Raw genomic sequence first — 26,953 nt, 5'->3', positions numbered from 1 at the left:
GCCTGTCTGCCTTAATTGTTTCCAGAAAGTTCCTGATTGTTCTGGAACCTTCCCTGTTACCTTACCCAAGGGAAAGGGACCTACTTAACCTGGGGCTAATATATCTGCCTTCTATCACTCTCCTTTAGCTATCTGGCCTGACCCTGTCACAGTGTACAATGTTAACTACTCCCTTCCACACAGACACTTATCATTTGATGAAAAAGAGAAGGCAATGCAGAGCTTCTTGTCCTCATTACAGTGTAAGGTAAAAAATCTTTCCTTAAAACTAGGGAAACTTGACATAAGTTGGCTTATGTCAGACCTGGAACACAGTACAGAGAAAACCAAGAACTGAGGTATGTGAAAATACGATACAAGAAAATGAGACTGTAACCAAACACTGACTTTAAAACACGATTGTTTTTTAGAGCAAAAATTAGAAATTCAGGAGAAGAAATTGCATATCCAAAATGTTCCAATTTTAGAGATCCCTGTTGAAGAGGAAGGAACTTTTCTTACATTATGTATTTGCAAATTAATCCTGCAACTGCTAAGACTTAACATTATGGATGGCTAAAGGAAGGCATCTTAAACCAGATGCTCCAGGGCACGAACATGCTAAGTACCATTGACTTCAATGAAAGTTAGGCGCCTAAAATACCTTTGAAGATCTGGACTCCTGTTACTAGTATGGGGTGACTGCAAATAAAACAATGCAATGTTAGGATGAGCTTGACTATGCCAAGACTTATGATTAAGCATCTGAGTATGCCCAGCAAGAAGTAGAGCTGATGTCAACTGATCTAAGAACTGGTGTGATGGCTGTTACCTTCGCTGACATACTGAGCACACAACAGGGGACTTCCGAGTTCCAGAGCTAAAAGCATGCTACAGCTTGAGATAATAAGCCAACACATTCTAGCAGGGGTTGTAACAGACTCAAGCCCTCCGAGAACTGGGCACAGAGGGGGGACCTGTAGCACACACAGCAGCACTTAATAAAAGTATCAGGCCAGATCTTGGTAAATGTGACTCTTGCGGTTTCATGAAATGTTTTATTGTGTTAAAAGTTATATCACACCAAAGGAGGAACAATTACTTCCTTCAGTTCCTCTCAATTTGCAAATGAATCTTATAGGAAAATTCTGCCAATTTAAGCAAAAGTTGAATTTTTTCTAATTGCCATGCGGGCTGCAGAGGAAGCACTTAAATCAGGTGATGGTGCTTCTCCACATGATGGGCCCAGCAGCACTGCAAATTGCTTTTATATGGGAGGAGGAAGGAGAAAAAAGGTTTTGGCACAGATTATAGATAAATGTGAAAGATACGCTAATGTAAGGATATTAATTATGAGCTGGGATATTTTACTCTTATGAAACTGACAAAGCTCAGACACGAATTTGGGGAGTATACAATTCCTTAATGACTTCTGTGTGAAACATAAAATGGCCATAGAGGCACACTCTGTTGCAAGAAGTTGATTTAGCATTGACCCAAGCCACAGCGATATATGAAGAGCCAATCAAACTGAAATGTAGACTCCGATTTCAAGTGACTTGACAAAGAAAGAAAAGCTAGTCTATATGGCATCATTTCAAAAAGATTGAAACTAGATGTAAAAGAAAACAATGAGCAATTACAAGAAAAAGGTTAAAAGATGTTATTGATTAGATGAGGTCACATAAGCCAAGAAGTTATCCAAGAGTTCGCTGAATATGCCAAACTATGTCATACAGCAAAAGCCAAAAGCATCTTCATGACTGGAGAACTGTACAGAAATATCACATCTCTCTCTGTAGGTTCAGTGTCTGCAGCACAAACTGCTTCACTTTGGCAAATATAGCTATTCGTTAGCATCAGAGTTCTGGACTGTAAATTGGATAGTGAAGTATAATCCAATGTTATCCCAAGGAAAACATAAAAATGATAGTTAAGGAAAGGGTACTGAAATATAAAGTAAACCTTGTTTCATATTTGGAATATAAAATACTAGCAGAAGGACAAGTTATTATTATAACTTGTTTAAAGGTTGGTAAACAGACCTCATTTGTTGAGTATTGGAAAGGAAACCCACCTCCATATGGAATACCCCAGAGAATATTAATGGCAACAGTCACAGAATTAACAGATACACGCATTCATCAGCAGAAAGGAAAAAAACAGGAGGTAGAATAAAGATTAAACAGTTGAAACATTTTGAAATATTTACATTTTAATATTTAATAAAAGTTGTTAAAATGCAGAGAATTAAGCCATTTGAAAGTCATTACTGCAGTGCTGCCTTCAGTTTTTTGAGTTTAAAGGTTGATTTTCTTTTAAAATGTTTTCAGGTTTTGTGCGTAAAACATGCAGCTGTGAACACAAAATGCATAATTGCACATGCAATTTCTGCTGGTTTACTTTGCAGTTCTGTGCACAGTTACTTATTTTGCATATGCAACATGTTTTTTCTGAATCACAGATATAATTTTCAAAATATAGGTCGCAGTCAGCCAATTAACTGTTAGGGAAGATGAGACAGGAAAAATGGGGATGCAAAGAGAAAACTAATTACAGAATATGGAAAAAAACAGAACTGACTTAACAAAACTGTGATATAACATGAATATCAGCTTTCCTCAGAGTAGTTTCATTTATATAGCTACAGTATCTGGCATGCTAATTTACCAGCCCAATCCTACCATTAAAGTTTACAAAATTAATGAACTGAAATGTAATGTAACTCATGGCTATACCGCATGATAATGAACCACTAGTGCTACTCAATATCATTTGAATTCTGCTAATAGAGATGTACAACATGCAAGGGGATGTTATACTAATAAGCCCACCTACTGCAGTAATGGAAAACAACCAAAATTTATCTAATGCTTTCTCACTCTGAGGATCCCCATAGGGTTCATGCATCAATATAAGAAATGAATGAAAGAAGGTCAGATTCAAACCTGAATTTTGTTCTTTGGGTTGTATATTCAAGGTATAGATGTTTGAACAGTTGTACTTAAGATGCAAATCCAAACACTATATCCTTTATTTTTGGTGATTTGAGAGTTCACACAGGTCACATATCAAATAAAAAAGCAAACTTTAGAAAACAAAAACACCAAAAATTATACTACCATCCTCGTACCAGGAAAATAAGAGGTTACTCACCTTGTGCAAAAACTGTGATTCTTTCAGATGTTTCCCCCTCTATGGGTATTCCCCTTCAGGTGCACATATGCCTCTTGAGCACTTGATTGGATACTTTCCATTGGCCCACATATGCACCTTATAACTCCTCATGCTGGACACCGAAATTACATAGGGATGCACAGGTGAACTGCTCTCAGTTCCTTCTCCACCCGAACATCCCATAAAGAACTGTCCAAAGCACAGGGGAAGAAGGGCGGGTAATTGAATACCCATCCAGGCACACATCTCAAAAAACTGCAGTTACTGCATGAGATGAGTAATCTCTTCTTCGAGTACTGTCCCTATGGGTGCTCCACTTCAGGTGGCTTCCGAGCAGTATCCGAGGGAGGAGGGAGCTTCATAATTGAGTCTAGAACTGACGTTAAGTGCTTGGTACTGCAGTACTATCAGATCTGGCAGCATGGATCAATGCACAATGTTTAGAAAATGCATGTATTGATGTCCATATAGCAGCCCTACATAACTCAGACACTGCCATGTTCTTGAATAATGCTGCAAATGTTGCTTGTGAACAAGTACAATGTGCTATTGCCCTTCGGTGGCTGCATCATAACAAGTGGTAATACACCCAGATATCCATCTCAACAGTCTCTGAACAGAGATTGTGGCCCCTTTGAATCTATCTGCGAAGGAGATGAAAAGTTTAGGTGAACTTTCAAAATTGTTTCATACTACCTAAGTACAAAGATATGAAAACAGTTCTCTTGCAGACAGTTATGTGGTTTTGGAAAAAACACTGGTAGATTAATAGATTGGTTAAGAGGAAATTCTGACAGTCTCTTAGGTAAGAATTTAGGGTGCAGGCGTAAAGAGAGTTTGTCATTGAAGAACAGTGTAAAGGAGGCGGCGGATGGGATCTGCCATCAAGGCTCCAAACTCCCCGACCCTACAGGCCAATGTGATGGCTACTAAAAAAAGCCATCTTAATAGACAAATGGAGAGAGAGCAGATTGCCATTGGTTCGAATGGAGATCTCATAAGGTATTCTAGTACTAGGCTGTGGTCTCTAATCTGGGGACAGAGAGTCCCCAAACATTTAATAAACCAAGATGACATAGGGTGAGCAAATATGGAGAACCCTTTACTAGGGAATGAAAGGCTGATATTGTGACCAAATGGACCTTAATTGAACTGACAACCTTATTTCTTAATTGAACTGACAACCTTAGATCCAACAGGTAATCCAGGATGATTGAGAATGGCACAGCTTCAGGCAGACACCACCAATGGAAAAATCTTTTCATTTCTTCAGGTAAGTAATACAGGTTGACTCCTTTCCACTGTTTAGAGCAGTAGGATCCTAATCCTGTGAACCATGGAGGAACCACAACTTGAAGTGGAGAACCTGTAAGTGGGGGTGAAGCACATGACCCGCATCCTAGGAGAGGAGATAAGGACTGCTCAGAAGCTTGAACAGCCATTGAATACATAGACGAAACAGGTAAGGGTACCAAGCATGTACCAAGGACACCAGCCAGGTTGGTACTATAAGGGTAACTTGGCCTTGTCCTGCCTGAATTTATCACCCTTAGTATTAGCGGTATTGGGGGAAATGTATAAAACAGATCCTTCTTCCAAGACAGAAGACAGGTATCTCCCAAAGAGTGGTGCCCCAGATCCCTCTTGAGAAGAATAGAGGGCACTTCTTGTTCCTGGAGGTGGCGAAGAGATCCACTTCTGGAAGTATTCCTCTCTGAAATATATTGTGGAGAATTTGAGAGTCTAGCTTCCATTCATAGTCCTGCAAGAAGTCACTGCTGAGAATATCGGCTGTGGTGTTCCGATTTTCATGACAGGATTGATGTCATGGTAGGCATCTACCATTGACCACCCAACCAGGAGAAGGAGTGGAGGAGGCTGTGATGGGTTCGGTCACAGAGACCCCCTTGGGACTGTCACCTGATGTGCTGAAACTACCTCTGAGCCAGTTTTCTTTGCCAGCTTGGGACTTTAGAACCTTGTTTTGTTGGGATAGACACACTAGCCTGCTGCAACGCAGACCCAGGGTCTGAACCACGCCCCCAAAGATGAAGACTAAACTGAAAACAGCTCAGCATGTACTCCTGTCTCTAGCACCCAGACATCCAGTTCCCAATGGGATCCAAACCCCAAATAAATCCCTTTTACTCTGTATAAAGCTTATACAGGGTAAATTCATAAATTGTCCGCCCTCTATAACACTGATAGAGTGTAATGCCCAGCTGTTTGCTCCCCCAGGTATTAATCACTCACTCTGGGTTTATTAATAAACAAAAGTGATTGCACTAAGTATAACAAGTAGGATTTAAGTGGTTTCAAGTAATAACAGACAAAGTAAGTTACGAAGCAAAATAAAACAAAACTAGGGGGGAAGGATAACTCAGTGGTTTGAGCATTGGCCTGCTAAACCCAGGGTTGTGAGTTCAATCCTTGAGGGGGCCATTTAGGAATCTTGGGCAAAAATTGGGGATTGGCCCTGCTTTGAGCAGGGGGTTGGACTAGATGACCTTCTGAGGTCCCTTCCAACCCTGATATTCTATGATTCTATGATTTCCTGAAATTTGGATCTAATGAGCTAATGCACCAGCACCATAGGTTCATGGCTTGTTGATACAGAACATGCAGGATATATTGTCTTTCATGACCCAGACTGATATCCACCGATGAAAGGTAGGAAATGAAAGCAGGCGTCCCTGGACTTCCCTGAGTTCTAACAGATTGATGTGGAAATTGGTTTCCTGAGGTATCCATTTGTCTTGAGTCATGAGGTCATTGACATGAGCTCCCCATCCCAACAGTGATGTGTGTCTTGTCATAGTTACTCATGGAGCGGAGCGACAGAAATAAATGCCTTCACAGACACTGAGTTGATCTTTCCACCACTCACTCGGAGAGTATCTGTCATAGGCCTGTCCATGGAGCTTCTGTCTGTAGAATAGGTTGTTCTGAGCCAACCCAAGAAACAGCAGTTGAAGGTGTATATATCTTTCCCCCACCAGTAAAGTAGACTTAGAGTTCTTTAGTGTGTACAAGGACTCATCCCTGGTCTCCAAGAAAAGCTTATGACCACTGAAGGGGAACAGTGTTCTAGTCTTCTTTCAGAAACCTTGAGAGTTGGAGTCATGACACCCTGCATGTAACTACAGCGGTGGAGATGGACCTTGCAGCAGCAGCAGCAGCATCCAAGGATGCTTGAAGAGTGGCTCTGGCCAATAACTGATCCCCTGAAATGATGGACTGGATAACCCTAAACAAACTATTTTAGAAACTGTAAACAAGATAGCTAAGGCATGCTCAAGGTGAACATGTTAAGGCTCTATCTCAGGCTAAGATGGTTGAGAAGGGCAGTTCATCTGTGCATCCCTATATAGCCTTGGCATTCAGCACAAAGACACAGAGCACATGCATGGGCTGAACAGACACTGCTGACAAAATCTCTGATCACGGGTTCAAGAGGCGCATGCACACTGAAGTGGAGCACTTATAAGGACGCTATGCGAAGAATTACCAATTATTTTAGTTAAATTTCACAGAAAACACCTCGTAGAAACAGCCTTAATTGAGAATCCCATGACTACTTACATCAGCAAGAAGATGCACAGTTGTGGTAATTAATGATGGTTAGTTACTGCAAGGGGACTTTTCACATTGCTTTTTGGGGTGTCCCTATAAAAAATAAGCTAATTTTTTTCATTTCTCAGCAACGATCTAATTAAAAAATCCAAATAAATATTATGAATTCAGAGGAAAGGCTGGCATATTTCCAAACCAGATTTTGATAAAGTAGGCCAACTACTGGGCCTGGACAAATTTATCATGTACTTTGAAAAATACTGAAGTTTATTATGAGTACACAAATGTTTATAATGCAGTAGTAGCAAAGTGTATCCATCTAATCTAACAACGCCTCTTCCATACAAATGCTTATGTATATTGTAGGTTTCTTCAATACTGTACATTTGTTTTACAAAAGAGAAATCTATCTATATTAGGACTATAGATTGCCACCCCTTATCTGAGAGCCTTCCCTGTAAAATCAATAACAAGAGCAAAGTCCCTAGTGGATTTCATGGGGAAATGCAGCAACACAAGCCATGGTAGAGTCTATACCAAAAGTAGGCAGCCTATTTAGCTGTCAAAGGCTGTGCAAGAAAAACTAGACTAATGCAAAAATAATCTACTGGAAACAGTTAGTAAATCAGCACTCACAGGTATACAGTACTCCACCATTGGGTAATTTAATTTATGGCCCTTAGCTGTACGGCCAGAAAAGAAACAGCTCTGGCAGACATCATAGTTGAAATGTTTCAGGCTCCGGTACCTGTGGAGATATTAAGCAGAGTTATTAAGTCATTTACCAGAGCTTCCTAAATTTAAGTTCTATTATTTGCTTGCTATTAAATCTCATAAGGTAAATTAGCTTACTTTCTCTCTCTTTTGTGTTCTTAAAAAAGTGGAGAGGAAGTTGCTCTTTGAAATGGTGACAGCTCATTTGACTTGGATGCTCTGTAACAACAGCAGTGCAAGGGGGACACTGAGTTTGTGAAGCTAAGCTTAGAAACCACCATGTTTGTCTTCATAGATTAAATTGTGGGAGCATGGCTCATCTGCCTGATGTGGTTAAGTCACATCAGTTTCATAGCGAGCAGCAGACCAGAGAGTGATGCTGCCAGCATCACGTCCAACTGCCTTTGATTGTCCTAACCCGATAGATCAGGTACCCATTTTGCAGCTGGAGGAACTGGAGGTGGCCTTTCCATGTGAGATCAAGCAAGGTTTGAATCCACGATCTACCACTGAGCCACTGCATCTCTATAATACTGCCTGATATAAGACACATGTTTCAGCATACTGCTTCAGGATGTAGCCCATTGTCTGTGTATCCATGACATGACACCTCAGAACAGAAAACCTTGCAGAACATGAATTCATATGCGGGGAGTAGAGGTTGGCTCTGGGAGGTATAATGTGAAAAAACAGAGTTTATAATTCTACAATTTAAATCCACTTTTAAAACTCGTGGTTGCTTGAACACATTTTTACAAAAATGTGCCTCAGCAATCCTTCTGTGAACATCCTCAATTTACCACCTTCCTGTGCATGGTAGAAATCTTTCCCTGTGTAGCAGCACAGCACAGAAACAACAGTTAGTAGAGACAGAAAAACACAGCAGTATCGCAGGGTTGGATTTAGGATCTGTGTAGAGCCCCATGCAAGAGCTTATGCATAAACTGCACCACTCTAGAATACAGGAAGACTCCTCTGACCCATAATTTCTCCCCCCCACCCAGTCTCCTTGCTTAAGGGGATCATATTTGCTATTGACCTATACAAGCAGCAAATTTCAGTGCCCCCCTCTACCCGATACCAACTCAGCTGCACTGCCCAGCAAATGTGGTGGTGAAGCTAAGGGTGCACAGCACGCACTCACTCCTGTATGCCTAGACCCAAGATCCAGGTAGCCCATATAGAAGTATAAGGGGGTTCTTACCCTTACACCTCTGGGCAGGTGTGCAGCCTGGCTCAGATCTAGCCCCAGTTAGAGAGAGCAAATAAAAACAACCCCTCCAAAATATGTTGCATGTATTTAAACTGCACTTGCACATATGCTCCGGTATGTCTTGATTTCAGCTATCAGAACCGAGCAGGGGCTGCTTATGAGTGAGCCAATTCAGGCTTGCTTTGTGTGGCTTTGGTCTACAGAAGCCATGATGTTTTGTTGGAGGGATTTAACGTTCTTTTCTTTTTTACTTCTATCTCAATTCTCGGAAGACTTCCAGCCCCACAATTTGCCAGAAGTTCAGGCTGTAGCAGGAAAGGTTGCCTTATCTTTTGGCCCAAGTCCCAAGAAATTAAAGGGAGTAGTGGAGCTGGAATCTGTGCTGTTATGATTTTAGGGTAGTGACTTCCAGTAGCTAAAGCAGATTTAACTAAAAATGCTGAGTTACTGTGTACCAACATGTGAGAGAAAAACAGAATTATCCTCCAAGTAACTTTATGCAGTAGAAACTAGAATGGCTGACCGTGTGAGCACAAGGGCTCACCTTCTAATGTACGTCTTATGTTCCTGAAAGGTCATGCTTCAGGGCTTTAGCCAAACACCTACATGGGTCGGGAAGGGATTCTCCCCTTACATTCCTTGTATTCTGGTGGGGAAAGGGTTTGCTCTCCTTCCTCTGAAGCATGGCTGGAGATGGGACATGGGATGGGGGTGGCCAGGGCTCTGAGGCGTCACTGAGCATCCCCTCTTTCAGATGCTTGACTGGCTGTTTCTTGCTCACATGCTCAAGGTCTCTCTGATTGCCATATGTGGGGCTGGGAAGGAATCTTCCCCCAGGTCAGATTGGCAGGGACCTTGTGGATTTTTTTGTTTTCCTCTACAATGTGAGCGTGCAGGTCGCTTGTCAAGATTATCTGTGTACATTGCACTTAATCATTCCCCTGCCATTGCAAGGGGCTCAGGAACTGGTGTGCCTCAGTCCCTCCTATTCTCTCCCTGTGGCACATAACAGCCTAGTCTCCTTTGGCCTATAATACTTGCGTCTAATTTCAGTTGCTGGGTTTAGTGCTCAGGTGGTGTTGGTGGCCTGTGATATACAGAAGTCAGACTAGGTGATCTGGTGGTTCCTTCTGGCCTTAAACTCTATGACTCTGACTCCACTCCCATGTGGGTGTCCAGGTCTTTGGGAGGGAGGGGCTCTTGCCCCTCTAGAGGAGTCTGAGCTACCTCCCTCATATGAGGTGTGATATGGGGCCTTGCCTTACCCCACTGGGGGTATCTGGTACTGCGCCTGGTATGTATGCAAATAATTCCCACTGGCTACCACCAGATTCAGATGAACAGAGGGAAGGTAGGGTAGGCAACCTTTGTTTTTTTATTATTAGCGTTAGAATGGACTCCTATGGGGAGTGTGAAGGGGTTGTAAAAGAAGATGAATGGCTCGTACATTTCAGCAACTGTCAGGTTGGCAGAATAAAGGTATGTGTGGTAATGGGGCATACTGGGGCACTGCTGAAAGACGGAGTGGCATTTCCTGGCTTTCAGGCATTTGAATTTTGCTCAACGCAACGTTCACCAAGTGACCTTAATGCTGCATTAATGTAGTTTTTTGTCTTTGAACAGTATATACCTTTCTTAAAACTAACAGCTCAGAAAGACTAAAAGGCATTTGCTCTCAGGAAAACCAATGAAGCCCAACAAATTTTGGGTTAATAGGCCAAGCTATTTTGGAGACATGATGTCCAAAAAAAATTAGGGATTTTTTCAGAAGGTCAACAGCAGGGAATTTTAAAAGAACACCGCGTTATGCATCCTGGCCACAAAATTTAAAAGCCTCTACTCTGATTTTTTCCAAAGTTCCCAAGTGAAAAAATAAAGGTATACTGGGATGAGATGTGATGTGAAATTTATGAGGAATTGGTTTCTATTTTGGGAAAGTTCTGGGGGTGGTGCTGAAAACTGAGCTCATAAAGGGAATTTCAAACTTCAATTGTTGAGCCACTACCTCATTTCAAACATTTTGATCTCATAGAGTAGTATAGGATAGTATATATCTATAGTATAGTATAGTCATAGTATAACCTTTCCTAAAGCTGGACAGTTCTAAAACATGTCAGATAGATTTGAATTTGCAATCGAGTAATTGCTTTAGTCACCTTACAGAGATATTAATCCTACTCGTTTGGGCAATATTTAATGGAAAGAAAACCTAAGTGTTTTTTGTTTTGTGATGCATAAGAATGTGTTTGTGTATAATTTATAGATTTACTTTTAAGGTACACTGATGCAGCTGTTTATATGATTTATGCAGGGCCCCACATAAAATATGGCCAGTTAAATCACTCTTTGCCATGATGTTATATAAACCTCTGGCTGTGTTGTATAAACTGCAAAAAAAAGCTATTTCCCTGCCATCTTCCTGCTCTCAGCTTCTGTCTGTCTGCCCTTTTGACTTTCTTTTCCATCTCTGGTTTTTTTGTCTGTGTTTTTCCCATAGAGGGAGTTGAGTAAGATTCCTGCGTTTGGGCCCTTTATTGTTGCTCTTAAAAGGACAGAGGGAGAGGCAAAAAGAGGAGATTTTTTATAGTTCAAAAGAGCACAAGAGTCACCTGCCCCACCAGACCTACTCTCAGAAGGGGCTGAATTGTCTTGAAGGGGACATGAAGGAGAGTTGTAAGAGGCAGAAGCTGCCTTCTGTAGTTCTTAAATGTCACAGGTTACTTTCATGCACACAACAAGGTGAAGGGGAAGTGATATGAACCTCCTAAACCTTGCTCTGCTCTTGTATGCTTTTATATGCATGCTTTTATATTCCATAATTAGTTGTAACAGATTTCAAGTTTGGTCACCAGCCAATCCAAATCATAACATTTTTGGGACTAAGTTGGAGAATTTTCACTGTCTTTTTCTTTAAAAATTTCCCAGGCTTCTTTTCGACAGACATGGGAAGAGAGACCTCAGTTAGATTGTTTAGTGCTTTTGGAGAGAGATTGTACAGAAGACTTATCATAGCAATGTATTAATGCTCGAGCCAAAATGAAGAGAGATTGCAGCTTTAGGGTATTTTAATATTGGCTAGTGTCCATTACGTTGGCATGATTTGCTGGAGAGCATAATGCCAGACTCAGTGTAAAGTATAAACATGAACAAATATATATAAAACTTTCCAGCTGCTCAGTTCTATTTCTGATGTCTACAGAGTACATAAGAAGAAAAGGAGTACTTGTGGCACCTTAGAGACTAACCAATTTATTTGAGCATGAGCTTTCGTGAGCTACAGCTCACTTCATCGGATGCATACCGTGGAAACTGCAGCAGACTTTATATATACACAGAGAATATGAAACAATACCTCCTCCCACCCCACTGTCCTGCTGGTAATAGCTTATCTAAAGTGATCATCAGGTTGGGCCATTTCCAGCACAAATCCAGGTTTTCTCACCCTCCACCCCCCCACACAAATTCACTCTCCTGCTGGTGATAGCCCATCCAAAGTGACAACTCTTTACACAATGTGCATGATAATCAAGTTGGGCCGTTTCCTGCACAAATCCAGGTTCTCTCACCCCCTCACCCCTCTCCCAAAAACCACACACACAAACTCACTATCCTGCTGGTAATAGCTCATCCAAAGTGACCATTCTCCCTACAATGTGCATGATAATCAAGGTGGGCCATTTCCAGCACAAATCCAGGTTTTCTCACATCCCCCCCACCCCCATACACACACAAACTCACTCTCCTGCTGGTAATAGCTCATCCAAACTGACCACTCTCCAAGTTTAAATCCAAGTTAAACCAGAACATCTGAGGGGGGGGGGGTTGTAGGAAAAAACAAGAGGAAATAGGCTACCTTGCATAATGACTTAGCCACTCCCAGTCTCTATTTAAGCCTAAATTAATAGTATCCAATTTGCAAATGAATTCCAATTCAGCAGTTTCTCGCTGGAGTCTGGATTTGAAGGTTTTTTGTTTTAAGATAGCGACCTTCATGTCTGTGATTGCGTGACCAGAGAGATTGAAGTGTTCTCCGACTGGTTTATGAATGTTATAATTCTTGACATCTGATTTGTGTCCATTTATTCTTTTACGTAGAGACTGTCCAGTTTGACCAATGTACATGGCAGAGGGGCATTGCTGGCACATGATGGCATATATCACATTGGTGGATGTGCAGGTGAACGAGCCTCTGATAGTGTGGCTGATGTTATTAGGCCCTGTGATGGTGTCCCCTGAATAGATGTGTGGGCACAATTGGCAACGGGCTTTGTTGCAAGGATAAGTTCCTGGGTTAGTGGTTCTGTTATGTGGTATGTGGTTGTTGGTGAGTATTTGCTTCAGGTTGCGGGGCTGTCTGTAGGCAAGGACTGGCCTGTCTCCCAAGATTTGTGAGAGTGTTGGGTCATCCTTTAGGATAGGTTGTAGATCCTTAATAATGCGTTGGAGGGGTTTTAGTTGGGGGCTGAAGGTGACGGCTAGTGGCGTTCTGTTATTTTCTTTGTTAGGTGCTGTTGTCATCATGAATAGGTCGGAATATGAACAAGAGGCTGCTTGGCAGCTCTCCAACACGAGTTTCTACAAGCCATTACCCTATGATCCCACTGAGAGTTACCAAAAGCAACAACAGCATTTGCTCAAGAAACTTCCTGAAAAAGCACAAGATCAAATCCGCACAGACACACCCCTGGAACCCCGACCTGGGATATTCTATCTACTACCCAAGATCCATAAACCTGGAAATCCTGGGCGCCCCATCATTTCAGGCATTGGCACCCTGACAGCAGGATTGTCTGGCTATGTAGACTCCCTCCTCAGGCCCTACGCTACCAGCACTCCCAGCTACCTTCGAGACACCACTGACTTCCTGAGGAAACGTCAATCCATCGGTGATCTTCCTGATAACACCATCCTGGCCACTATGGATGTAGAAGCCCTCTACACCAACATTCCACACAAAGATGGACTACAAGCTGTCAGGAACACTATCCCCGATAATGTCACGGCTAACCTGGTGGCTGAACTTTGTGACTTTGTCCTTACCCATAACTATTTCACATTTGGGGACAATGTATACCTTCAGATCAGCGGCACTGCTATGGGTACCCGCATGGCCCCACAGTATGCCAACATTTTTATGGCTGATTTAGAACAACGCTTCCTCAGCTCTCGTCCCCTAAAGCCCCTACTCTACTTGCGCTATATTGATGACATCTTCATCATCTGGACCCATGGAAAAGAAGCCCTTGAGGAATTCCACCATGATTTCAACAATTTCCATCCCACCACCAACCTCAGCCTGATCCAGTCCACACAAGAGATCCACTTCCTGGACACTACAGTGCTAATAAACAATGGTCACATAAACACCACCCTATACCGGAAACCTACTGACCGCTATTCCTACCTGCATGCCTCCAGCTTTCACCCTGACCACACCACACGATCCATCGTCTACAGCCAAGCTCTGCGATACAACCGCATTTGCTCCAACCCCTCAGACAGAGACAAACACCTACAAGATCTCTGTCAAGCTTTCTTACAACTACAATACCCACCTGCAGAAGTAAAGAAACAGATTGATAGAGCCAGAAGAGTTCCCAGAAGTTACCTACTACAGGACAGGCCTAACAAAGAAAATAACAGAACGCCACTAGCCGTCACCTTCAGCCCCCAACTAAAACCCTTCCAACGCATTATTAAGGATCTACAACCTATCCTAAAGGATGACCCAACACTCTCACAAATCTTGGGAGACAGGCCAGTCCTTGCCTACAGACAGCCCCGCAACCTGAAGCAAATACTCACCAACAACCACATAACAGAACCACTAACCCAGGAACTTATCCTTGCAACAAAGCCCGTTGCCAATTGTGCCCACATATCTATTCAGGGGACACCATCACAGGGCCTAATAACATCAGCCACACTATCAGAGGCTCGTTCACCTGCACATCCACCAATGTGATATATGCCATCATGTGCCAGCAATGCCCCTCTGCCATGTACATTGGTCAAACTGGACAGTCTCTACGTAAAAGAATAAATGGACACAAATCAGATGTCAAGAATTATAACATTCATAAACCAGTCGGAGAACACTTCAATCTCTCTGGTCACACAATCACAGACATGAAGGTCGCTATCTTAAAACAAAAAAACTTCAAATCCAGACTCCAGCGAGAAACTGCTGAATTGGAATTCATTTGCAAATTGGATACTATTAATTTAGGCTTAAATAGAGACTGGGAGTGGCTAAGTCATTATGCAAGGTAGCCTATTTCCTCTTGTTTTTTCCTACACCCCCCCCCCCTCAGATGTTCTGGTTTAACTTGGATTTAAACTTGGAGAGTGGTCAGTTTGGATGAGCTATTACCAGCAGGAGAGTGAGTTTGTGTGTGTATGGGGGTAGGGGGGATGTGAGAAAACCTGGATTTGTGCTGGAAATGGCCCACCTTGATTATCATGCACATTGTAGGGAGAATGGTCACTTTGGATGAGCTATTACCAGCAGGATAGTGAGTTTGTGTGTGTGGTTTTTGGGAGGGGGGTGAGGGGGTGAGAGAACCTGGATTTGTGCAGGAAATGGCCCAACTTGATTATCATGCACATTGTGTAAAGAGTTGTCACTTTGGATGGGCTATCACCAGCAGGAGAGTGAATTTGTGTGGGGGGGTGGAGGGTGAGAAAACCTGGATTTGTGCTGGAAATGGCCCAACCTGATGATCACTTTAGATAAGCTATTACCAGCAGGACAGTGGGGTGGGAGGAGGTATTGTTTCATATTCTCTGTGTATCTAATGTCTGCTGCAGTTTCCACGGTATGCATCCAATGAAGTGAGCTGTAGCTCACGAAAGCTCATGCTCAAATAAATTGGTTAGTCTCTAAGGTGCCACAAGTACTCCTTTTCTTTTTGCGAATACAGACTAACACGGCTGTTACTCTGAAACCTGTCAGAGTACATAAGCTTATTTATACTTCATTCACTGCCTATTTGCCCCCACTGATGCAAAGACACCTCTGTGACAGCATTTCTGGTATACGGGTCAATCACAGAGCCCTTTAGAGTCTATCAGCACCATCTGCAGGAGGTAGAAAAATAAATAGCTCTGGGGACACAGCAATGAAATCCAGATATTGAGCAGCCTGAGGAGAGCAAGATGAACTCATCAGTCAGATGGGAGGGCAGTGGCAAAACAAAGAAGGGCAAGTAATTTGGCAGGAAGATATGATCGATTATATTAAGAAAAACCCATAACTAGGGCCCTACCAAATTCATGGTCCATTATGGTCAATTTCATGGCCATAGGATTTGAAAATTGGTAAATTTCACATTTTCAGATGTTTAAATCTGAAATTTCAGGGTGTTGTAACCGTGGGGGGTCCCAACCCAAAAGGAGATGGGTGTGTGTGTCACAAACCTGTTGTAGGGGGGTCATGGGATTGCCACCCTCACTTCTGTGCTGTCTTCAGAGCTGGACAGAGTGGGAATGAGGGGGTGCAGAACTATGGCAGCCAGGAGAGATACCCAAGAGCAGCCCTGCAGGGAACGAGCAAGTCCTGTCCTGCCCCAGCCCTTTGCTGGGGTGCTCCCAGCAGCACAGGGAAGATACAATCAACTCTACAAGCGTCCTCCAGCTGCAGGAAACTCTGGGGCTCCTGCCCAGACCCAGAGCATCCTGCAGCAGGTGGAGGCACCTGGAGGTGGGTCTAGTCTCCCCCCCACCCCGAGCAGCTGTGCAGGGGTATGGACAAGTCCTGTTGACTCCTGTCCCTCCCCAGCCCAGCCAGAGCTAGGAGGCCCCTTTGCTGGGGTGCTCCTAGGAACAAGGGGACATCAGATTTCATGGGGAAAAGCTTATTTCACGGCCCTGAAATTGGTAGGGCTCTACCCATAAAACTCTGTACCAATTCCACTCTTCTTACCTAAAGCCAACAATTGGACATTCCTTGCAGATGTTGCACTTGGCCTGGTGTTTTGCTGTTTCTGCAGCTGCCACTCGGTGTAGAACTGGTAGCCATACCATAGACTGTGGCTCCAAACGCATCCAGTCTATAAACTGCTTTACGCTAATTTCCGGCTTATTGTGATTCTGGTGAAGGAAAACCAAAACACAACAACAATAAAAGCGTAAAACACAAGATTTTTTTTTTCATTACTCTATTTTAAAACCAAAAATCAACCCAGCTGTAGGCACTGCACAAAAAACCCAACAATATAATTATAAATATGAGAAATAAGACAGCCTTCATTAAATTTCAAGCAAAGAAACAAATAAGGTGAGCCTGTAAAAAAGGAGGAAAAAAGCCAAAAAGGGTAATAAATATGGGGCTACCAGTGACCCATACTAAAAATTATCTTTGAAATAGAAGCTGTTAGAAGGAATTGGAAAGTCAAGGGAAAGAAAGATCTGCACTGACAGGCTACTTTTAGAAAAGGCACCCTTGCCTGCTGACGTAAGATGCGGCAACAGGCCACCTAAAAAGCATAAAGTATTTGAGTGTAATTACTCATTGCGGTGAGGCTAAAGGAAGCGATAACAATGTTGGCTATTTTTTTTATAAAGTCCTAAACATCGCAGAATTTAAATTAACATGTACACAAATCTAATATAAATAATAATTTAAAGTAAATCTTTAGGCAACCACATTATCATCACACTTGTTCCATGGCAAGCAAACATGTTTGTGCAGTTTGAATATGCTGAAACCAGTGGAGAAACCTTGATAAAATGGAAATATATTAATCATATTTGATGATCATAAGGACATGTGCTATTGTTCTGAGTTCTTGGCAAGATAAATAAGACACAGCCTAAAAAACATCAATGGTAAGCAGTAATGCATGACCAAAAGTGACTCCAAGATTCTTAACCTACTCATTGCACAAATGAATCCCTCCCAGTAAGTGGTAACACCAAGGAAAACAGTAATAATGAGCTCTACCCATCAGCAAGACATTTGTTTTCACAGAACTAAGGACACCATAGCTCTGACACATCCAGCTGAAAATATCATCCAAGCACTCCTCTAGAGCAGAGGCTTAACTGGCAGGGTCCACCTGACAAGAGAGATGTAACTCTATCGTCAACAACATAATGATACCCTAGTGTGTGTTTAAAGATTATCTTGCCAGGAGGCATTATGCATACACTGAATATCACGGGATATGAGATTGATCCTTGAGGGACAGCACATCAAATACCTTATTGGTGACACACAAAAAGTCTGTCACCAACAATTGAATCCTCTCTTCTAGATAGGACTTGAACCACTTCAGGCCAGGACCAGAAACACGAGCAATATCTCATATTTACTGAAGCAGTAGTACGAAAGCTTAGGAGAGGTCCAGAAGGGCCAACCTGCAAACTGACCTTGATCTTAATCTGGCAAATTACTCATGAACCTAATTCATAGATTCCAAAGCCAAAGGGATCATTGCTATCGTCTAGTCTGACCTGTATAACACAGGTGATAGAACCTCCCCAAAATAATTCCTAACAAACATGGTCTTAATTCCAAAGGAAGACCAGAACCCAGATTGGAAACTACCACTTATCTCTTATAAAAACAGTTTATACCACTCAATCTTTCTGAGCGCCGAACTAACAAGGGAATAAAGCACAAAGATCACTGAAAAAAATCCCAGATGCCGCAATAAGGAAAGGTAAAAGAAGAGATGTTGCCCCTCTTCCACGGAAGTCTTCTAACATTCTCTTTTGTAGGATTTAACAAAGTCACAATACTATTAAATGTCTGACATTTCACTTATAGAGATTAATTTATATACAGCATAGTGACTTTTTATTCCCTATCTGATTCTTAGCATTGCTCAAAGACAGCCACATTCACAAAAATAATAAATGCAACCAACGTAATTATCACTACAAAACAGCTAGAGCCTTGGGCATCCTTTACAAATTCAAAATTTGGTTGTGTTCCATTAGAACGTCTTCTCCTTCCTCCTATCTTCCCTAAAAAGACAGACATCCCCTGCAGTCTAATCAACAGCCTGCATACAGCTGAACTGCAGTCCTGTACTATGATCTGTCTGTTGCATAAAGACTCCAGACATATAAATGACTATGTTGCAAACATTGTGAAATTGCCAGCTCCCTTGTAAAAAAAACTAACACTAAGTCATCTCCTGATGTGTAGGATCAAAATTACTAACATCACTCCCCTGAACGGCTGAGATGAAGCCTTGTTCCAACAGAAGAAAGTGTGTTGTTCCCACAATATAAGGCTGCCCAGAAAATGTAACGCAGGGTAAGTAATTGCTACTATCAGTTTTAACAGGGCTGAAAGCTGCCAAGACTGCCATAAGCTTAAGGGTTTTAAGATACTTTCAGATGCACTCAGAATAATTTATTTTCCTGCACTGATATGTCATTCACTGGAATTACCTTTTACCAAAATCCTCAGCTTCTTGTTTTCCAGAGCATGCAGGTCTCTGAATAAAACTTAACTGATGAATTATGTTTTTAAACACCCACCTGTTTATTTTGTATATGCCTTTTAAAAGTGGAGATCAGGAGCATACTGTACTTGTGAGAGGAAGGATTGTCCATTGGTCAGGGCACTAACTTAGGACTTGGGAAACAGAGTTCAATTCCCTTCTCTGCCACAGACTGTGTGATTCTGGGTGAGTGACTAAGCTTCTCTATGCCTCAATTCCCCATCTGTAAAACTGGGATAATAGTACTTCCCTACCTCTTCAGGGTGGTGTGAGGATAAATACATGAAAGACTGAAGTGCTTTGAGATCTACTGATAAAAATTGCTACATAAGAGGTATTATTATTATTTTCAGTATGGCCATTATCCAAATACAACACTAGTCAATAATTTGACTCATTTTACATACAACCCACAAAGAGAAAACAAAAACCTTTTAAAGAAATTTCAGATGTCTTGGATGGTTTTGACACAACAAATCCTGCATCTTGGCAGGGGGTTAGACTAGTTGACCCTTGCGATCTCTTCTAACTCTGTTCTATGATTTGTGTGAAAGACAGACAGAGAAGAGTCATGGTTACCACCTTAAAACAGGTTTTAAACGTTTTATCACTATGGACTGGGCATACTCTGTCTTTTTTCTTTACTACAAGAACAATAAAAACAATCCTTACATTATAGTTTTGCCATTAATGGGAGCTATAGGTGTCACTGAAAATCACACCAGTTATTGAAGTATGTAAATGTGGATTCAGCTTTCTGCCTTTATAAATCCAAGTTTAAAAATTTTGACCTATAGCCTAATTACTTTAGAGTGAATAAAAATGTGTAAAATTATTTTTTCACATCTGTAATATGTATTTCTTAATATAGCTCTAATGCATAATTGTTTTTTAGGGTGATCCAGTCTATTCCTTGAAACCATTTACATATTTTAACTCTTGATCTGCCTTCTCTTGGTCTTCCATGAAAGAGCTGCATTTAATACTCATTCTAATTACATATTTGGATACACAGTGTGCCTTTTATTATTTTTACACTTTACTATGAAGAGACTGTCTGCTAATGCCACAGTTGATTTTGACCTAAATAAAGTTTCTGAATTTATAAGGAGGTACAAAACAAAAAAATACAGCTGACGCATTTCATACATAAAGAAAGGGTGTTGAGCTTACCTGCTGGAAGCAGCTACGAACACTGGGTTCAATATTACTGCCACCAAAAGCTGCTACTTCTCCAAGCTGCCGGGGGATCTGGATGGCATCATGAAGCAGAAGGCCAAGCTGCCTCTGGTCACACATTTCTGTAGGCCCTGCCACTTCCTTAAAGAGATCTGCAATACAGACAATAGTCGATGGCTCATATGGGAAAGTCATTTTAGTCTCAGTCCGGTCTTTTTTCTTTTTCTAATTTATTTGTCAGCACTTCAGCTCTATGGGTTTTATAATATTTCCTATTCCAAATGTAACTACGATGGGTTTGATTCTCCCATGGCTTACAACCGTCTTATCTTAGTGTAAATCAATTAACTTCAATAGTGTTTTTCCTGATTTACACTGATGTAAATGAGGATAGAATCAGACCCAGTAAGTGTAGTTTATGCTGCTTATTTTAATATTCTTTACAACAAGAAGTGGAATAAGCACTATCGTATCATAGCTCTCGATTTACAATCAATTAACTATCTGATAAAAATGTGGGAAATACCACAAAACAAAATAATATAGGATTAAAATAAGACATTATATTATATTTATTTTTGCAACTTATAAAGTTTTCTGTGTTAACACAAGTATGATAACTGACAACATTTTATGCTAAAACTTGAGCTATCAGTAGATAGGAATGGGATAGAAGAAAATTTGCATCTGAACTGAGAGATATCAGACATGGTACATACAAAAGTTGAAAGATTTGAGAATCAGCCAACCGGTCACTGATCTATCTACAGCTACTTATGCTACATCCCTGGATAATCACATCCTTCCACGCACTTTCCCTTCGCTGGTCCCTCCTTTCCTGCAGCACATGTCAACCCCTGGAGCATAACTAGAAGTATTGGGATGATATTAAGAAAAGAAAAATTGAGGCTGAAAAAGATCAGGAATACAGTTCCTGATAATGAGACCTATTGGACATTGGAATAGTTTTTCAAGGGAAATGTTGGAAGCCACTTGAATCATTTAAAATCAGGCAAGACAAGCTTTGTAGAATAGTTTGTAGGCAACAATTTTGCACTGACTACTGAATATGGATTAGATGCAAATCAAACAGGTCTCTTTGGGGGGGAAGGGATAACTCAGTGGTTTGAGCTTTGGCCTGCTAAACTCAGGGTTGTGAGTGCAATCCTTGAGGGGGCCATTTAGGGATCTGGGGCAAAAACATTGGGGATTGGTCCGGCTTTGAGCAGGGGGTTGGACTAGATGACCTCCTGAGGTCCCTTTCAACCCTGATATTCTATGAATCTTCCGTTTCTCACTTCTATAAAGTCCAACCACTCAGGAGACAATTGCATTAGTTGAAGGTTTCTGCCTAAATGATCAGCAACTAAATAGATAAAAGGGTGGCCATTTAAACTATTATTAAAAACTTTAGCTGTTGAGATTAATGGAGCAGTGAAAAAAATCTAAGAGCTGTTTTTCCAGGGTGCTGACTGGAGTCTCAGGAAGACAGTAGTGCAGCAATTTATATTCACGCGAAAGGTTTTTTTGACAGTTAAGAAGTCAAAGGGTTAAATCCTGGACCTCGTGAAGTCAATGGAGATTTTGCCTCCTCTGTTGCAAAATGAGGTCTTTCATACTTTTTAATTAAAGAATCTATTTGTACAGTTTTCCATATATTGCACCTCTTATCATAACACACGTGTTGTTTAAGAACGAGTATAGTTAAAAAAACCCATCTGACTACATTTCTGAGGGAGAAGCCGGCAGAATCTGTAAGTGTAAGCACTTCGCATAAAAATTGGGCACAGATGTTTTTTTGGTATGGTGGTTGGGGGTCATAAGAGGAATTTCACAAAAGGGACATCTGGGTTATCAACTGCATTTTGGCAATTTTGATGTATTTCTTGCTGGTTTTGGCACCCTCGTCATAGGCTTTCAGAGTCCTGGCCAGTTTTCTAGGGAACAGCAGTTGGAGTCATTTTTGTAGCAACTACGGGTCACCTTTGCAGAGCTGATGGGAGGACAGAGCTACCCCTCTGAAGCGTTTCTGCTGGTCTCTGTGCATACTAAAAGTTGATGCAAACGCAGGCACGAGGGCTCGGCAGTCACTGTGACTGGGAGAAAGGTGGAATAGCACATCTTCTCAAGTCCTAACCCTTCCATTGATGATGGGGGTAAAAAGATGAGTTAAGAGCGGGTAGGGGGAGAGAAAGGTGATCAGTTGATGGTGATCTAGGTAGGAGGTTTTTGTTTTTTTTGCAAAAGGGATTTGTTTAAATCATTCACAATCCCTCCCTGTGAATTACTAACCCAGAGAGACTAACTGTGCTGGGGCCAAGTGCAGAGAGAAGTCGGGGGCACCCAGCACCAGCAGCTTGACTGTGTTCTGCAGGGGAAAGGAACCTCCTGAATCAAGAATACAATAAGCCAAAGCTCCAGCACTTTCTGACCAACTGACTTCAACTAGCCTAGAAACAGGAACCCTGGCAGGTGAAGAGGCTGGCGGTGGCTCTGATACTGAGGGGGAGCGGCAGGGGACAACATGTTGATAGCAGCTCTGATGGGGAACACGCGGTGTCTGTTACTTTAGCAGCGGAACCCATCAATCACTCACTGAGGATTCCACAACCCATAGACTCCAAGAAATGGTCTACAAGTTGAAACCAGTAAGTAGTTTAAATTCAGGGGGAAAAAAAAGAAAGAAAAAAAAAAAAAGGTTCCCCTTCATCAAGATGGGCAGGACAGGTGCGATGGGGGAGCTGCGAGCTTAGACATATTAGAGGTATGGGGGACCCTAATCTAATACTCCCAAATTCCTGAGAATGCACACACATTCTGATAAATACAATTCTGTGTCATTCAGATTCATAGATATTTAGGTCAGAAGGGACCATTATAATCATCTAGTCTGACCTCCTGCACAATGCAGGCCACAGAATTTCACCCACCCACTCCTGCGAAAAACCTCTCACCTATGTCTGAGCTATTGAAGTCCTCAAATCCTGGTATAAAGATTTCAAGGAGCAGAGAATCCTCCAGCGAGTGACCCGGGCCCCATGCTACAGAGGAAGGCGAAAAACCTCCAGGGCCTCTTCCAATCTGCCCTGGAGGAAAATTCCTTCCCAACCCCAGATATGGCGATCAGCTGAACCCTGAGCATATGGGCAAGATTCACCAGCCAGGTACTACAGAAAATTCTTTCCTGGGTGGCTCAGATCCCATCCTATCACAGGCCATTAGGCCTATTTACCATGAATATTTAATTACCAAAACCATGTTATCCCATCATACCATCTCCTCCATAATCTTATCGAGTTTAATCTTAAAGCAAGATAGATCTTTTGCCCCCACTGCTTCCCTTGGATCTTGCTTATTGGAAGAAGAGTCTTTGAAGAAATATGACCACAGGTTGGTAACTACAATGCACACTAGGCAGTGCAGGAAAGTTTGTTCAACACTTTTCTGCACTGTTTGTTCCCAGTAAAAATTCCACCACAAGCGTGTTGTCTGTGTCTTTTGCTGGCAAAGACTGCTGAGCCACCAAATTACATTTTAGCGCTGTCAAACCAGAGCCATTCAAGCAGCTACAAAGAGCCCAGTGACAGAGACTCCATAATTACAATGAAATATGACCTTAATTAGAGGCATAAACAGAGAAAAAATGTATTTAAGACTAATTTCATTTGTTCATGCTGATTGTCTCAGAAATGGGGTCTATTTTCCCCACCTAAAAATAAAATGCAGTACTAGCAGTTCCAATCCTTACAAAGGATGAGAGGCCATGGGGTTGATTCTCCCACAGTTGAACTGGAAAGTCAATTTTCCAGGGTCTTGTACATTTCTTGAAAACTGAGTTACTCAACCAAAAGTAGAGATCTTTCAATGAACAGTCTTCCTCATGGCATCCCAAATCCTTCAGGTCCTGAGTCCCGGATGGCATCGTCCCAAAAGCCAAGGAAACAGTAAATTTGAGATGTTTTCTGTCAGTCTCAAAGCTTGTTTTAATTGCCATTCACACTCATATCCTGGGGATGAGTTCCAGATTCAGTGCCAGAGTTCAATAAATAATTTAAAACATATAATTTATTCAAGTAAATTTACCTTTGTTTTCTGCTTATGAATTATAAGCAAGCAGAATGGGCTTTTCTTGAATGTATTTGTTATTTGAATTTTGCCAATTGTTTTCAATTGTGGATTGATTGCAAACAATTTTCTGTGACTACCTGATCATCATTCTTCAAGTTATGTTTCTTAGTTTTGACAGGTCAAATAAGTCACGTAGTAGTGCATCTGTTTCCTGTCTGGATGACTGTGAAAGAACTCAGTCATGAATAATCACATGTGAATTTAAACTTTAGTTTCTGTGAATACTTACATATGACTTTGAAGTTTGCTTTCCAAGAGTACATGTGCCAGTAGAACTAAATAACTCACAAATGGCCTATTTTTTCTGCAGTATAAATGATGTTATGTAACTAATTGATAGTAATGACACTGTATAAAATAACTGATAATAATAATAGAAAGAATTGTAGAAAGAATAGTAAATATGGCAGGCGACCAGCTTGGCTTAACAGTGAAATCCTTGCTGATCTTCAACACAGAAAAGAAGCTTACAAGAAATGGAAGATTGGCCAGATGACCAGGGAGGAGTATAAATTTATTGCTCAGGCATGCAGGAGTGAAATCAGGAAGGCCAAATCATACTTGGAGTTGCAGCTAGCAAGAGATGTTAAGAGCAACAAGAAGGGTTTCTTCAGGTATGTTAGCAACAAGAAGAAAGTCAAGGAAAGTGTGGGCCGCTTACTGAATGAGGGAGGCAACCTAGTGACAGAGGATGTGGAAAAAGCTAATGTACTCAATCCCTTTTTTTGCCTCCGTCTTCACAAACAAGTATGGGCTGCACAGCATGGGGAGGAGGTGACCAGCCCTCTGTGGAGAAAGAAGTGGTCTGGGACTATTTAGAAAAGCTGGACGAGCACAAGTCCATGGGGCTGGATGCGCTGCACCTGAGGGTGCTAAAGGAGTTGTTGGATGTGATTGCAGAGCCATTGGCCATTATCTTTGAAAACTCAGGGCGATCGGGGGAGGTCCTGGATGACTGGAAAAAGGCTAATGTAATGCCCATCCTTAAAAAAGGGAAGGAGGAGGATCCGGGGAACTACAGGCCAGTCAGCCTCACCTCAGTCCCTGGAAAAATCATGGAGCAGGTCCTCAAGGAATCAATTCTGAAGCACTTAGAGGAGAGGAAAGTGATCAGGAACAGTCAGCATGGATTCACCAAGGACAAGTCATGCCTGACTAATCTAATTGCCTTCTATGATGAGAAAACTGGCTCTGTGAATGAGGGGAAAAGCAGTGGACATGTTATTCCTTGACTTTAGCAAAGCTTTTGATACGGTCTCCCACAGTATTCTTGCCAGCAAGTTAAAGAAGTATGAGCTGGATGAATGGACTATAAGGTGGACAGAAAGCTGGCTAGAAATTGTCGGGCTCAATGGATAGTGATCAATGGCTCCATGTCTAGTTGGCAGTTGGTATCAAGCAGAGTGCCCCACGGGTCAGTCCGGGGGCCATTTTTTTTTCCAATATCTTCATTAATGATCTGGAGGATGGCGTGGACTGTACCCCCAGCAAGTTTGCAGATGACACTAAAGTGGGAGGAGAGGTAGATACCCTGGAGGGTAGGGATAGGATACAGAGGGCCCCAGACAAATTAGAGGATTGGGCCAAAAGAAATCTGATGAGGTTCAACAAAGACAAATGCAGAGTCCTGCACTTAGGACGGAAGAATCCCATGCACTGCTACAGACTAGGGACCGAATGCCTCGGCAGCAGTTCTCCAGAAACATTCCTAGGGGTTACAGTGGATGAGAAGCTGGATATGAGTCAACAGTGTGCCCTTGTTGGCAAGAAGGCCAATAGCATTTTGGGATGTATAAGTAGGGGCATTGCCAGCAGATTGAGGGACGTGATCGTTCCCCCCATTCGACATTGGTGAGGCCTCATCTGGAGTATTGTGTCCAGTTTTGGGCCCCACACTACAAGAAAGACGTGGAAAAATTGGAAAGTGTCCAGTGGAGGGCAACAAAAATGATTAGGGGACTGGAACACATGACTTATGAGGAGAGGCTGAGGGAACTGGGATTGTTTAGTCTGCAGAAGAGAAGAATGAGGGGGGATTTGATAGCTGCTTTCAACTACCTGAAAGGGGGTTCCAAAGAGGATGGCTCTAGACTGGTTCTCAGTGGTAGCAGATGACAGAACAAGGAGTAATGGTCTCAAGTTGCAGTGGGGGAGGTTTAGGTTGGATATTAGGAAAAACTTTTTCACTAGGAGGGTGGTGAAGCACTGGAATGCGTTACCTAGGGAGGTGGTGGAATCTCCTTCCTTTGAGGTTTTTAAGGTCAGGCTTGACAAAGCCCTGGCTGGGATGATTTAGCTGGGGATTGGTCCAGCTTTGAGCAGGGGGTTGGACTAGATGACCTCCTGAGGTCCCTCCCAACCCTGATAGTCTAGGATTCTCTGATTTTAATAGTAATGAACAACAGGCATTTTGTTTATTCTGTTCTTAATATTTCAGAATTAGACTAGGTTATATATTATTAAAGCAACTAATAAACATTTTAACACATTCATTAACTCTTTGTTTGCTGTATACCTCTAGTCTACAGCTCAG

At 41.9% G+C, this 26,953-nt stretch overlaps 1 protein-coding gene across 1 annotated transcript in view; it reads right to left on the bottom strand.

The window, feature by feature from the left end:
* UTRN (utrophin) overlaps positions 1-26,953 on the bottom strand; it is a 528,745-nt gene that overhangs the window by 75,773 nt on the left and 426,019 nt on the right. The window contains exons 64-66 of the mRNA XM_077813162.1: positions 20,287-20,444; positions 16,581-16,747; positions 7,366-7,477 (exon numbers count right to left, since the gene is read on the bottom strand). Of these exons, the coding sequence (XP_077669288.1) occupies positions 7,366-7,477; positions 16,581-16,747; positions 20,287-20,444 (437 nt within the window). The remainder of the gene's footprint in view (positions 1-7,365; positions 7,478-16,580; positions 16,748-20,286; positions 20,445-26,953) is intronic.

Source organism: Eretmochelys imbricata, chromosome 3, assembly GCF_965152235.1.
Source record: "Eretmochelys imbricata isolate rEreImb1 chromosome 3, rEreImb1.hap1, whole genome shotgun sequence".
Classification (NCBI taxonomy): Eukaryota; Metazoa; Chordata; order Testudines; family Cheloniidae; genus Eretmochelys; species Eretmochelys imbricata.
The sequence above is the reverse complement of the archived record's forward strand: the minus strand, read 5'-3'. Positions and strand labels throughout refer to the sequence as shown.